The 15,322-nt window shown below is 46.2% G+C and overlaps 1 protein-coding gene across 2 annotated transcripts; it reads left to right on the top strand.

Annotated features, from left to right (window-relative positions):
* The first annotated feature begins 8,881 nt into the window (after positions 1-8,881).
* PPIA (peptidylprolyl isomerase A) lies at positions 8,882-13,001 on the top strand. Of its 2 annotated transcripts, XM_040259821.1 has the most exons (6): positions 9,058-9,175; positions 10,895-10,961; positions 11,408-11,438; positions 11,538-11,626; positions 12,118-12,290; positions 12,659-13,001. In XM_040259821.1, the coding sequence occupies exons 4-6, from the start codon at positions 11,618-11,620 to the stop codon at positions 12,789-12,791; spliced, it is 315 nt and encodes a 104-aa protein (XP_040115755.1). In that variant the 5' UTR covers positions 9,058-9,175; positions 10,895-10,961; positions 11,408-11,438; positions 11,538-11,617; the 3' UTR covers positions 12,792-13,001. The 2 variants fall into 2 exon arrangements, with proteins under 2 accessions (XP_040115754.1, XP_040115755.1); XM_040259820.1 differs by lacking the exon at positions 10,895-10,961 and having other exon boundaries at positions 8,882-9,175.
* The last annotated feature ends 2,321 nt before the right edge of the window (positions 13,002-15,322 follow it).

Genomic DNA, 15,322 nt, shown 5'->3' with positions numbered 1-15,322 from the left:
GTTCCATCCTTGGTCAGGGAACAAAGATTCCACGAGACATCAGGCATGGCCAAAAAAAATCCCCAAGTCCCATAGAATATACACCACCAAGAGAGAACCCTAATGTAAACTGTGGGTTTGGGGAAGTACAAGGTGTCAGTGTCGTTTCCTCAAGTGTAACAAGTGCGCTACGCTGGTAAGGTATGTTGATAATGGGGGAGGCTGGCAGAGCAGGGGGTGGGTGGGTGGGGGCAGGGAATGTACAGGAAATGTCTGTACTTTCCCCTCAATTTTGCTGTGAGTCTAAAACTGCTTTTAAAAATAGTTTCTTTTTAGAAAGTCTGTTAAAAATTTAGCATCTTATGTATTATTTGTAAATAAAATTCTTAGTTATTATTACTGACTTGAAAACAATGCAAAACAAGGACTTCCCTGGTAGTCCAGTGGCTAAGACTCCCGAGCAGGGGGCCTGGGTTCAGTCCCTAGTCATAGAACCAGATCCCATAAACCTGAAAGTAAGACCTGGAGCAGCCAAATAAGTAAATAAATAAATGCCTTTCAATAAATGCAGTCTCTGCCTTATGACACAGGCCTTCACTGGGTCTGGTTCTATTGACTGTTGTCTTTCTAGGTGATGGCTCACTTTATCTAGTGTCTTTTTTTCTTTTTCCTTCTTTTTTGTGTCTATATTTAGTTAGAGTTCTCTAAAGAAACAGAACCAACAAGAGATATGTGTGTTTGTTTGTTTATTATGAGGGATTAGCTCACATGAGTACGGAGGCTGACAAGCCCCAGGATCTGTGGGGTGAGTTAGCAAGCTAGACATCCAGGAGAACCAACGGTGCAAGTTCCAGTCCAATGGCAGGAAAAAGTGCCCCCCACTTCAAAGGTAGTCAGGCACAAGGGATTCAATACTGAATTCCAGACACAGTGTGTAAAGCGCAGCAGCGGCTGAAGTAAAGAGTCAGGACACCCAGGAAATGGAACGTCCTTGCTTGTCAGCTGTGGGGCTCAGCCTGCCTGGCCTGTGGGTGAGCTCTGTTGCGGCATTAGGTCCAGTCCAGCACAGACAGCAGGACTGGGTCTTCCTTTGCTGAGACCGGCATCTGAATGTGTGAGAGTCTCTTGCAGCAGGCCCTGGGTCCCTGCACCGTGGTGGGTGGTCTCACTCTGCTCTTTCTCCTCCTCAGGGCAGCTGTCCTGCTGTCAGGACAGAGAGGCCCCACATGCCTGTCCTTCGGGAGGTCTTGGCTCTCCTGCCACATCCCCAGTGGCATGTGGTGTCAGGCTTGGCATGGTTACTCGCAGGCTCCAGGAGCCCCACATGCTTGAGCCTCAGACCCAGGTCTCACTCATTGTCCCCTGAGGGGCAGACAGTCACTGCCGGGTGCTTACTGCCACGCCTCTATCGTTGGAGGGTCCCTCAGGCCCCTGTTCCTCCCCCAGAGCCTCAGGTAGTCTTCTCCATCTCCTGGACCAGCCTCCACTCTTCCTCATGAGCACTTGGTGATGGCCTTGAAAAACAGTCAGGGTGTGTGTGTAAAGTCCCCTGTACCCAGGGCTCCCAGGCACCTGATACTTTGCCACCAAAGGCAGTGGCAGAGCTGGCTTCAGGAGCTGCCTGTAACCCCTGTACCACCACCCACCCCCCACACTTGGTTCAATATTCTGCTGTCTCTGTCCTGGAACCCTTGATAATTTTTTAACAAGGTGCCTCACCTTTCATTTTGCTCTGCACTCTGTACATGATGAGCTTCCCTGGTGGCTCAGATGGTAAAGATCTGCCTGCAATGCAGGAGACCTGGGTTCAATCCGTGGGTCAGGAAGATCCCCTGGAGAAGGGAATGGCAACCCACTCCAGGATTCTTGCCTGGAGAATCCCCATGGGCAGAGGAGCCTGGTGGGCTGCAATTCATGGGTCACAAAGAGTCGGACACGACTGAGCAACTGAAACAACAACACAACCGTATGTGATGTGGGTGCTCCTGGGCAGTGGGCTGGATGGTCCTTGCCACAGTTTCCTCTGCTGGTTCTGCCTTCACCTGCTGCAGTTCTGCCTTCAGCATTAGAGAAAGAGGCCTGGATGGTCACCACAGGGACTTGGCTGAAATCACCCCAGGAACTTGGAGAACTGGGCTCTGTGGGTAAAGTGACCTTCCCTTTCTTGTAGGACTCAAATACACACCAAAACTCAGTGTGACTTATCACACACCCAAAGATGAGATCAAGATAATGGCTACAACCTGGGCACTCAAAAAAAAAAAAAAAAAAAGACGCTATCAACAGAATGAAAAGGCAACCTACAGAATGGGAGAGCATATTTGTAAATTATATATATGGTAAGGGATTAATATCCAGAATATGTAAAGTCTTCCTAAAACTCAACAACAAAAAGCCAGACAACTCTCTTAAAGAATAGATTAGGCTTGAACAGATATTTCTCTGTTCAAGGAAGACATACAAATGGCCAAAAGCATAAGAAAAGATGCTCAACAGCACTAATCATTAGGGAAATGCAAGTCAAAACCACAACGAGGCACCGTCTCATACCCCTTAGGACGGCTATTATAAAAACAAACAAAATAACACGTTGGTGAGGATGTGGAGAAATTGGAACTGTTGTGCATGGCTGGAAAGAATGCAAAATGGTGCAGCCGTGGAAATGGTGCAGTATGGTAGTTCCTCAAAAACTTAAAGCAGTATTATTGTCTGATTTAGAATTCTACTTCATAGAACATGCACAAAGAGATTGAAAGAAAGGACTCACCAATGTTCATAGCAGTGTTATCCACGATAGCCAAAAGATGGAAGCAACCTAAGTGTTCATGGATAGAAGGATGGATAAACAAAGGAATATTATTCAGCTACAAAAAAGAAGGAAATTCTTCACATACTGCAACCTGAATAGAGCTTGAGGACATTATGCTAAGTGTAATAAGCCAGTCACGAAAGGACAAATACTGTATGACTCCACTTATGTGAAGTTTCTAGAATAAGCAAATTCATAGAGGCAGAAAGCAGATTGATGGGTGCCAGGAGCTGGGAGTGGAGGATGGGTAGTTAGTGTTTAATGGGGACAGTTTCAGTTTGGGAAGATGAAAAAATTCTGGAGATGGATGATGGTGATGGCTGCATAGTAACAGGAAGGCACTTTATGCCTATGAACTGTACACTTATTAGTTAAAATGGCAAACTTTATGTTACACATATTTAACATGATTTTTAAAAATTTCAGGATGTGGCATGACAGTGAGTAGCACAGGACCCAGAGCCAGGTAGAATGGGCATCAACCCTGGCTCTCTCTCTTCGAGGAAGTTACTAAATTTCTCTGAGCTTGTCTCCTCTTGTGAAAAATAGCAAAAATAATAGTACTTACTTCAAAGGACTGCTGTGAGAATTAAATAATGATCTTAATAATGGCACCCGATACCTCCTGGAATCCTGACTTAACTATCTTAAGCCTTATTTATCCTTGTTTGGTTACTGTGCCCTTTTCTGTATTAGGGAAATGCCCCCCCTTCTGAGTGGGAAATGCATGAGAACACCAGACACCACTTTTCCCAGCCTCCTGTGATCTGGGGTGGTCGGGGAGATTGGAATGATCTGGGCTCCAGTAAGCAGGTGCAATCCCCACTGTGCCGTCAGATGCAACATTTCTGGTGTGGGGGGGTGGGGGGTGGCGGCGTGGTCCTCCGCAGCCAGGCTGAGTTGGGTTTCTCCCTGTGCCCTATTGTGCAGGTTTCCTAAGGACTGAGAACGCCCCCATCCCTCCCAGTCTATCCCTTTCTTGCTGGGTGACAATAGTTGGTGCCTTGGATGCTGCCTGTTATCTCCCAAAGCATCCATTTTGCCTTCCTTCTTACTAACAGAAGCCGGGTGGCTCGGTTGGCAATGTGCCCAGATCAAAATATTCATCTTCCTGGATTCCTGCAGCCAAGGGTGAAAGCCACTGGGCAGGGCTCCTGGGAAAGCTTAGTCAACAGGACTGTGGTGGCGTAATCCTCGGGCCTTCTTCCCCTTTCCCTTTCTCCCTCTTCCTTAGTTTTCGCAGCAACCAAACTATCTTGAACTTGGGGCAATGCAGGAGGGGAAGAGAGGTGGTGGCACCATCCAGAACTGTGAAGTGACCATCCTGAGGACAGAAAACCAAAGGCCCCAGGGCCCTTGACATGTAGATTGGAGTCCTGCAGCTTCTTTTTTATGTAAAAAAGCTACTCAATGTTTGTTATATTTTATATTTGTTTTATTATATTTTCACAACTGATATTTAACTTATTAAACTACCATTTTAAAACCTAGTTCTTTAGCTTGTACATCATATTAGTCTCTTTATAAACATGACAGATTTGAATTCTTTTACTACATCTTCCAACATTTAAACTGCATTTATAGGTGTAATACATTTGGTTTCCTTTTCAAGTACTTAATTGTCCAAATTAGCAAAGAAAAAAACCGCCTTGAGCATTAAATAGTTCTAATAGACTTTTGAATATGTTGAACCTAAAGTTCTCTTAAATGTTTAAACACAATATATAAACTTTATAGTATTTCCATTTCAAACCACAAGTCTAAATCACTTTTTAACTACAGAATTTTAAAAGCAGTTACTGGGTGGAAACAAGGAATTACTAAAAAAGGGCACAAGGTATTTGGGGTGAGGGACATGTTCTAAAATTAGATTGTGGGGATATTTGCACTGCTCTGAATTTGCTAAAAAATTACTGAATTGTATGATTATAACAAGTGAATTTCATGGTATGTAAACTACATCTCAATAAAACTTACACACCATGAAATTCACTTGTTAAAAGCTGTTAAAAAAGAAATGCAGGGACTTCCCTGGCAGTTTCTGAACCAGTTAAGACTCTGAGCTCCCAATGCAGGGGGCCTGAGTTTGATGCCTGGTTAGGGAACAAGATCCCACATGCCCTAACTAAAAATCCCGCGCACCACAACTAAGACCTGGCACAGCCAAATAAATTAGAAAAAAAAAAAAAAAAAGGAAATGCAAGGAATCTCCTGGCAGTCAAGTGGTTAGAGCTCTGAGCATTTACTGCGGAGGGAACAGGTTCGATTCCTGGTCAGGGAACTAAGATCCCTCCATGCTGGGCAGTGCAGCAAGGAAAAAAAACTGCATACCTAAGTCAAAAAAAGAAAGAAACCTACTGCACATTTTAACACCTGACTCAGGTGAATAAGGGCCAGGCTGGCCTGGCTGCAGACAGACTCCTTTTGGCCTGCCACAGAGGCCCCCATCTTGGTCCTGCACAGAACAGTCTGCCTTCCTTTCAACTTGAATGAATCCTCAGCTACATAAACATCTTTTCTGTCCGCATCTGATCATCTCTGTATGTGATAGGCATTCTGAACTCTTGTATAGGCTTCCCAGGCCCACATAACTCTCAGGGATGGGAAAGTGGTCCTGCTGGAATTTTGATCATTCCATGCGGCTTTCCTGACTTCTAACTACAGTGCAGTAGGCCCATCTATTCAGTGCCACTCTGATCGGCGCCCTGCCCTGGATCTCTATTGTTGAAACCGGCTCCTGCCTGAGGTTTCTCTTGCTTGCTACTGAACACATTCTGAACAGCAGGGTGGGTACATGGGGCTGAGAGCGCAGAACCCTGCAGCATGATGGGGTCAAATGCCAGCGGTCATAAAGCAAATGAATCTCGAGTTTATAAATGCGAGGTCCCTGGAGGCCTTGGCTAGGGCAGCTTGGGGGTAAGGGTGGTAGCAGGAGTCTGATGACATGTATGGAGTGGGGAGTGATTGGACAGGTCACAGAAGCGTGGACTACTCTCACGAGTGAATTAGGAGGGAAGAGGAGGGTTGCAAGGATGTGCTCTTCAGGGACTGGTGGATAAGGAAGATCCAGGCAGCCAGAAGAGCTGCAGGAAGCTCTTTTCCTCTAAGGGGGAAAGGAAGAGCAGCCATGGGGCTAGACAGCCTGGATGGGCCTGGATAGATGTGGACAGGAGCGAGGATGGAACCAGCAAGGAGTGAGGGTGCGGGCAGGCGTCCTCCGCAGATGGGCGGAAAGTACGGTGGGGATGAAGTGAACATCTTCAGCGCCTGAATGATGATGTTCAGTGAGGAGATGCTTGTCAAGTGGCTGGATGATTACTGATGCCGGAGTGGGATGCAGAGTCATCAGCTCTGGGCAGTGTGTGCAAATTAATTAACAACCCTACTGAGGAGTCTTTGCACTCCAGGGCCCGTTTTTGTTTTTGTTTAAGCAGTGTGGCATGTGAGATCTTAGTTTGCCCACCAGGGATTGAACCCTTGCCTCCTGCTGTGGAAGACCTGAGGACCACCAGGGAAGTCCCCAGGGCCAGGTTTCGGTTGGCCCTTCCTTCTTGGATTTATGCATTCATTCAGTACATGTCTTCTGAGTTTTGAAGCTGCAGACCAGACCCAGTACCTCTGGGAGAGCTAAGGAAGATTTCCCATGGGGACCACAGGGTGAGGTTTGGTGGCACAGGCCACAGGCAAAGAAGGAGTATTGGAAAGGCAGGGTGGGGGTGGTAATGAGAAACTCAACATGGCAGGAAAAATCCCAGCCAGGAGTCTGAAAAGCAAGTTAAGACCAGACTGTGAAGAGGCTGTCTGGTCACTATGGGTGACCAAGAGGTTGTACAGCTTAGGAGTTACAAAATCAGATGACTTTGCAAATGACCATTCTAGAAATAACAAGAAAACCTGGGCCAAGTAACCAGTTAGGAGGCTGTTGCAAAAGGCCAGAGTTGTTGAGGTGGGGAGGGAGAGCAGGCCTAGGGATGGGGAGGCCTGGGGAAGAGGGGTAGGTGGCAGAGCTCTGTCTGAGGGTTTATTCTTGAGGAGAGACCCAGTGGGTAGGGAGGAGCCACCTGGAGCTCTGGAGTAAACATGGGCCTGGAGCTTGGTTGAGAAGTTACCTGAGAATCTGAGCCATGAGAGTGAATAAGGTTGACCATAGCTAATGTGTAAGGAACAAAACAAGATCAAATATATGACTATGACAGGACAAATGTGTGGAACAGTTGAAGAGGAAAAGGTCAGGGTTGGAGAAATGGTAGAAAAAAGTCCAGCCCATTAAGGAAGCAGGAGGTGGTGCCTGATGAAGAGTCGTATCAGAGAAGATGTGGCCTGGAGAAAGCCATGGGTATGTGAGTTGTGATGTCACTGTGAGTCTTAGCAGAAGCCATGTGGCAGAAGCACAAGAGAGGCCCTGAGCCTGTTTTTATAATTTTGTATAACCTGACTTTTCCCCGTTACATTCTCTCTAGAGACATTTTTGAAGTAAGCATTTGTTTATAATATGCCCCATGGACAAAGTCACAGACTTCTGCTTACCAGTTGGTGGTTGGTAAGCTAACCAGATCAGGGCTCTGTTGAATTCAGTTGGATTTGCTTTTGGTCGGAATCATCCAAATAAGGCACTGGACGGCCTCACATTCCTGAGGTTCTATGTCTGCTGAAATTTTACTCGGTAAGGAAGTCCTATTCAAGAGATAATGCTAATAAAGGATGCCCTACAACACTGGCTCCCCTACAACACTGGCTCCCCTACAACACTGGCTCCCCCTTTAACAAACAGAACACGTGCACATTTATTTTCTTGAGTGTACATATGGTATACCTGTGTGAAGTGAGAGGATGATAGTAAAGAGAAGACTAGACTTTGAATAGTAATGTGAGGGAACCCATAAGTGATGCTCTTACTATTCATTCATTTATTTCTTAGGAGGGGTTCCTAACTGTTTTAAGATTCAGAGCGAAGGAGACAGAAGTTGAGGGAGTTTACCCCTGAGGGCCTCGGGTCATTTTTTCTGTGTCAGATAAAGACAAGCAGCTTCCTCAGGGTCACAAAGCAAAAGGTGATGTGGAATGAGAAAAAAAAAAAAAGGCAGTTTCCAATTCTGGCTTTGTTAATACTCCTAAACTGGTTATTCTGAGCAAGTTATTTAACATGGAAGACGCTCACTTTCCACTTTTCTGTAAATGGGGATTATTGGGTGGTTGTGAGAACAAAACCACACTATAAATTCTGAGCACATGTAAGCTCACAATGCCATTATTAATAATGATGGCATGATGCCAGACACTGGATTTCATCAGTCATAAATTCTCATTTGCTTCTCAGATCCCTATCCTGGTTTTGCAGATGAAGAAACTGAGTTTCAGATATATTAAATAACACTCTTAATGTTGCAACTAATGTTGGAGGATATATAAATTTTCTTCTCAAGGTTTTCTGAAACAGAAGACCAGGGTCATATAAGTGCATTTAGTACTAATAATAAAAGCATTATTAATATTTTTGACTAAGGGAACTCATTTTTAAGTTGTGGTTTGTCTTTCACCCAGAACTCAATTCTGCCTCTGGAGACGGGGTGCGGGGTAGAGAATTTAAAAGATTTAAAAGGAAGGCAAAAGTGCGCAGTGTGTCTTTATAGATAAGTCTGCCAGCCTCTTGCTTTAATGTCTTCCTCCTGGAGAAAATTCAAGTAGAGTGTGCAAGATATTTTCGGAAAGTAGGACATTTTGGAAGCATTTCATAACCTCTCAGACTAGAAGCGAGAGGGGGAAGCAGAGGGGGAGGCGACTGGGCCTCAACCTCATCTGCAGTGAGAAAATGGTGATGGCCAAGGCCACCTAGTCTCCCAGAGAAGCGCGCTCCCTGGACCCCAAGCGACCTTGGCGGGCGGCGCGACCTTGAGGCCTGCGTTCGCCTCAGTTGCCCCCTCTGAGCAATGGGGAGACGTCCTGGTCTCGAGGCCGGGCAGGTGCATGGTCCTCCAGCTCCTACCGGCCCACCAGGGCGATCGCCACGCCCGATCCCCGTCCCCATAGCAGTGGTTAGCGCGCGATCCCACGCCGCAGCGCGGAGACGGAGCCCGCGGGCGGGAACCTTCCCGCATCGCCCAGCACGCACGCGCGTCTGCAGTCCTGCCTCTCGGGCGCCATCTCTACTCATAGGCCAGCCATGCCGTCATTTCGACTGACCCGTGGTTGCGATTGGCCAGAGATGAGGCGCGCGACCGGCTGTAGGCGGGGCTTGAACTGGCTATAAAAGAGGAGGGCGGCGGGGCTCGTGCTGCCTTGCAGACGCCGCCACCTCGGATCCTTGTTTGCTGTCTAGCCATGGTCAACCCCACCGTGTTCTTCGACATCGCTGTCGACGGCGAGCCCTTGGGCCGCGTCTCTTTTGAGGTTGGGGCAGGCGGCGACGAGCCGGGTGGGCCCGAGCGGGCGGCGGGGGGAGAGGCTTAGTAACCGGGTGCGAGCACCCTGCTTGAGGAACGCGGGCGGCGCGGCGCCATTTCCTGACGAGGGGCCATTTTGGGAGGCCGGGGGCGGCGGGTAGACAAAGGCGGGGCGGGCGGGGGAGGGGCGGCCGCGCCCTTCCGGCCGCGCACGTGCTCGGGCTGCTAGCTGTTGGTCGCCACGCGGGACCGCAGGCCCCAGAGGGTCGACAACGCCCTAAACGGAAGGCAGACGCCGGCCCCAGGCCGCTGCGACCGTCCCGAGGCCACCCTCGAGGGCTCGGAAGCGGCTCTCTTCGCGCTGACCCGACGGTCGCACCTGAAGGCTGCTTTTCCCGCCCCGGGCGCGTCAGGGTCGGTGGGATTAGCAGCCTAGCCCTGGTCCGGGAGGACACCTGCTAGTTCAGGGTTGAGTTATAGGGCTGCGGGTCTAGCAGACTCCAGGGTTTCCCCAGATGTCTTAAAATCTTGAGATAAATGTAGAAAGAGGTCCCTCGCGCCCCTCCCGGCCCCCACCTCGAGCGGAAATTTGCAGGCGGCCTTCCCTCCGCTGGCGCCGAGGCCCGCCTTCCGCTGCGGTGACTGGGTGGGAGGCGCCCGGGCTCCTCCCGGTCGTCGTCCTGCAGAATGGGCTAGTCCAGACTGGCTCCGCGGCAGGCCACCTCTGATGGTTTCTTAACTAGTTAAGGGATATTAGGAGTACTTATTAATCAGTTTGTGGTTATAGCAAGGTAGCTAAGTAACTCGGCGTGCTCTTGAAACGGTAAACGCGATTCCGTTCCAGTTAACCGGGAGGTCTTGAAGTGTCCACTCGCTAAATCGTGTCCAACTCGGACCGCATGGACTGCAGCACGCCAGGCTCCTCTGTCCTGCTGTCTCACTTCCCTAAGTGGTTTTATCCTCCTTAACGACCTCTCAAAAGCTGTCAGTGGTTAGTTTTAGGATCTTATTCCAAGGATGGATAGGCCCCCGTGCAGATCATGAGGGCAGAGGGTTTCCTGTCAACATAACTGTCCACATTGGAGACACAATAGAAGACGCCTAAACCCTTGTTAGAGATAACATGAGGTCCTATTGAGCCTATACCCTACTCGTACTGTAGTCAGAACTAAGAATTGGTAAGGACCCACGTGGAAGCTTGCCCTGAGGTAAAACTTTTTCGGAGAAATAATAGATCTTATTGATCTACGCCCCACTTTTATCTGTAGTCAGCTGATAATTGATCGGGAGCCACGTGGAAACTTGGCCTAAGCCTAACACTTCCTAGAGTGTGTCTCGGGTTAGCCACAGGCTTAATGGAAATGAGATAGGAACTCTTGGCATATCCATTGGTGAGAATAGAGATGGAACTGCCAGTACGGACTTTTAACTTTAGGAACGGTTTACAAGGGAAGCGGGTGACTACAGGGTTTGAGAAACGTTAGACTTAGGAGAGACCATATGTTTTACATACAATACTTAGAAGCTAAATAACTAGATCTAAGAAACATAACAGGGTTTTGATAGATGATTTAGTTACAGATCTCTGGAATAGTTCATAAAATATTTTAAAGGGTTTGTTTAAGCATGATGTTTAAGCGTTTTTGGCCAAAATGTTTTATATATGCAGGAAAGGTTTGAAGCAGTTGTACTAGAAACCAATCTTTATTTTTTACCCCACTACTAGGTAAGGGACCTGGAAACCAAGAAGTGACTGCTCATCCAATCCATAAAGCTATGTTAACAGATTGGAGGTAGTAGCATTTTCATTACCAGTGACTGAAATTACACCTGTTTACTCCCTGATCAAGCAGGAGTACTTGCTATTCCTAAAAATCTTGTCCTTAGGTTCAAACTGAAGTTGGGGGAGGTGTTGTACATTTGAGAAGCCATGTATCTGTTAAGAAGTAGGTGTGATAACACATAAAAGTTATAAGTCACTTTTTAGAAGCCTCACACTATTTGAGTCATCGCTGGTTCTGGATTTTTGGCACGTCTTTGGGTCTCATGTTGCTAACCCAACACCACAGGACTTAAGGCTGTCAGGAACAGTTCTTATTTGGGATTCAGAGCTATTACTGAAGAAGCATTCTGTTCTTGTGAGAAAACGAATTTATGATTCAGAAACCCCTAAAGACAAGGGTACTAAGCAACAAAATATGCCAACAGATGTTAATTAACTGTCATTTTTCTCTTACAGCTGTTTGCAGACAAAGTTCCAAAGACAGCAGGTTAGTTAAACAAAGGTATTCTGATTATTAACTGTTCTGTGTGTGTCTCCCTCTCTCTCTCTATATATATATATATGTATATATACTTTATTTTAACAGAAAACTTTCGTGCTCTGAGCACTGGAGAGAAAGGATTTGGTTATAAAGGTTCCTGCTTTCACAGAATAATTCCGGGATTTATGTGCCAGGTATGAAATAGACTGATACTTGACTTGGGTTGTCTTAATTTAGGATTGAACTAGAATATTCCAGAATATGTATATATGGTTTGTCTGCACTGGTGCCAATCTGCTGTTAAACTTTTCTGGTCCATTTGTTTATGATTTTGCACTGATAGGATGCCATCTAAATTGCTATAGTTCTGTGATATTATTAAAAATACATGCACATATGAAGTGCTATTCTACCATTTTGGTTCCAAGTGACCTTCTAGTTTTATTTATTTAATATTCATTTATTTGGCTGCGCTGGGTCTTGGTTGCAATGTGTGGGATTTAGTTCCTTGACAAGGAATTGAACCTGGACCTGCTGCATTGGGAGCACAGTCTTAGCCACTGGACCACCTGAGAAGTCCCTTGACCTTCTTGTTTTGAACTTGAGTCTTAAAGTTTGAACCATGTAGACATGGCATGTTTTCTGACTGTGTCCAAAAGTGACATGTTTCTCTTTATGTTCACAGGGTGGTGACTTCACACGCCATAATGGTACTGGTGGCAAGTCCATCTATGGCGAGAAATTTGATGATGAGAATTTCATTCTGAAGCATACAGGTCCTGGCATTTTGTCCATGGCAAATGCTGGCCCCAACACGAACGGTTCCCAGTTTTTCATCTGCACTGCCAAGACTGAGTGGTAAGACAGATGGCAAAGGCACCCTTTCCCTGCTGTTGCCTGCTCTAAGGTAGTGGAAGGGCATGGACCATAGTTAAAATTTCTATAGTGTGCTTATAGAAAGTAAGTGGAGATACTCTAGCAAAACAGGGCATTTAGCTGATTGGTTTAGTTATGAGTGGTGCTTTCATCTAATTTGCTTGTGATTTGTTGGCTCTTTTTAAGGGGTCTGTTCTAAAATTAGGATTCTTAATAGTGGAGACTCTTTGTTTTTTAGACTAGCCTAAAGCAATCTATTGGTGTTGCCAACTTTTTTTAGGTAGAATAAAATGTTTCCAGTATTTAACATCTCTGGTCACAGATAGTAATGTTTATTATTCTGTTTCTAGGTTGGATGGCAAGCATGTGGTCTTTGGCAAAGTGAAAGAGGGCATGAATATTGTGGAAGCCATGGAGCGCTTTGGGTCCAGGAACGGCAAGACCAGCAAGAAGATCACCATTGCTGACTGTGGACAAATCTAATAAATTTGACTTGTGTTTTACTTAACCACCAGACCATTCCTTCTGTAGCCCAGGAGAGCACCCCTTCACCCCATCTGCTCAAAATATCCTATAATCTTTGTGCTCTCGCTACAGTTCTTTGGGTTCTATATTTTCCTTATCCCCCTCCGTTTAGCTGGATTGCAAAGTTAAATTTATGATTATGAAATAAAAACTAAACAATTATCTGTCTTTGTCTGCATTAGAGTATTGATGTAGAGTTCATTTTAAGCAGCAATAGGATACTTCTAAGACAAAAGTTGTGTTTAGAATCAGCTTTTGTTTAGTTGCTAAGTTGTGTCTGACTGACCCTGTGGACTATATTAACATGTCAGGCTTCCTTGTACATGGGATTTCCCAGGCAAGAATACTGGAGCAGCTTGCCATTTCCTCCTACCCAGGGATCTTCCTGACCCAGCACACGTCTGCTGCATTGGCAGGTGGGTTTTTTACCATCAAGCCACCAGGAAAGCCCCAGATCCGCTTTATTAAGGTACAGTTTCTATACAATCAGTGTCTTAATGCTCTTCTCCCTCAACCACCCCATGATCTAACATAGGTTTTACATATTTGAAAATCGCTCAGACATGTCCAACTCTGCAACTCCATGTACTGTAGCCTACCAGATTCCTCTGTACATGGAATTCTCCAGGCAAGAATACTGGGATTCTTCCCTACCCAGTGTTTGAACCCAGTTCTCTTGCATTGCAGGCAGATTCTTCACCATCTGAGCCACCAGGGCAGTCCCTAGTTGGCTGTGTGTTCAGTTGCTCAGTAGTGTCTGATTCTTTGCAGCCTCATGAACTGGAACCCACCAGGCTCTTCTGTCCTTGGAGTTTTCCAGGCAAGAATACTGGAGTGAGTTGCCATTTTCCACCCCAGGGGATATTCCCAACCCAGTGATTGGATCTGCATCAGTGGATTCTTTATCCCTAGCGCCACCTGGGAAGCCTATTTGATTGTTAGGTGTCTTTTTAGTCCTACTTTCTAACAATTTCTATTAATATTAAAAACTTGGTGGTATAATGTGTAATATACACTACATAATATACCAGGTGGTGCTAGTGGTAAAGAATCCGCCTGCCAATGCCGGAGGTGTTACATAGATGGAGGTACAACCCCGGGCTGGGAAGATCCCCTGGAGGAGGGCATGGCAACTTACTTCACTATTCTTGCTTGGAAAATCCTCTGGCCAGTGGAGCCTGGTGGGCTACAGTCCATGGTGTCACAAAGAGTTGGACACGACTGAAGTGACTAGGCAGGCAGGCAGGTGTATACCATATACGGTATGTACATAATATACAATTCACCCGTTTTACGGGTACAGTAGTGAATTTATTAAGTTATGCAAGCATCCCTGTAATCCACCACACTAGGAAGGACCTCATGCCCATTTGCAGCACCTCTGACTTCCACTCTCAATGCCTGGCAAACTACAAGACTGTCTTTCATATAAGTTGAATTCTACACTGGTCTTTGACCTCTGTTTTTTTAATGATGTCAGCTCCTTTTAAGTCCAGCACATTGGCTGTGGAATATCACTTTTGGAGCTGCTGCCAATGTCTCCACTTTGTGTTACTTGTTCTAGTTCTTGGGTTTAGAGAAGCTTCAATGGACACAAGTTCCCAACTTTTAAGGAGAAAGGCTTTGTCAGTTCAGTTCAGTCACTCAGTTGTGTCTGACTGCGATCCCATGGACTGAAGCACGCCAAGCTTCTCTGTCCATCATCGACTCCTGGAGCCTACTCAAACTCATGTCCATTGAGTCTGTGATGCCATCCAACCATCTCATCCTCTGCATCCCTTTCTCCCGCCTTCAATCTTTCCCAGCAACAGGGTCTTTGCCAATGAGTCAGTTCTTCACATCAGGTGGCCAAACTTGGAGTTTCAGCTTCAGCATCAGTCCTTCCAATGAATATTCAGGACTGTTTTCCTTTAGGATGGACTGGTTGGATCACCTTGCAGTCCAAGGGACTGTCAAGAGTCTTCTCCAACACCACAGTTCAAAACCAATTCTTCAGCACTCAGCCTTCTTTATAGTCCAACTCTCACATCCATACATGACCACCGGAAAAACCATAGCTTTGACTAGATGGACCTTTGTTGGCAAAGTAATGTCTCTGCTTTTTAATATGCTGTCTAGGTTGGTCATAGCTGTTCATCTAAGGAGTAAGCATCTTTTAATTTCATGGCTGCAGTCACCACCTGCAGTGATTTTGGAACCCCCCAAAATAAAGTCTGTTTCTGTTGTTTCTCCATCTGTTTACCATGAAGTGATGGGACCGGATGTTATGATTTTAGTTTTCTGAATGTTGAGTTTTAAGCCAGCTTTTTCACTCTCCTCTTTCATCAAGAGGCTCTTTAGTTCTTCGCTTTCTGCCATAAGGGTGGTGTCATCTGCATATCTGAGGTTATTGATATTTCTCCCAGCAATCTTGATTCCAGCTTGTGTTTCTTCCAGTCCAGCGTTTCTCATGATGTACTCTGCATATAAGTTAAATAAGCAGGGTGACA

The sequence above is a fragment of the Oryx dammah genome, unplaced genomic scaffold (genome assembly GCF_014754425.2).
Source record: "Oryx dammah isolate SB20612 unplaced genomic scaffold, SCBI_Odam_1.1 HiC_scaffold_18, whole genome shotgun sequence".
NCBI lineage: Eukaryota > Metazoa > Chordata > Mammalia > Artiodactyla > Bovidae > Oryx > Oryx dammah.
Note: the sequence above shows the minus strand (reverse complement) of the source record. Positions and strands in the feature narration are given on the sequence as shown.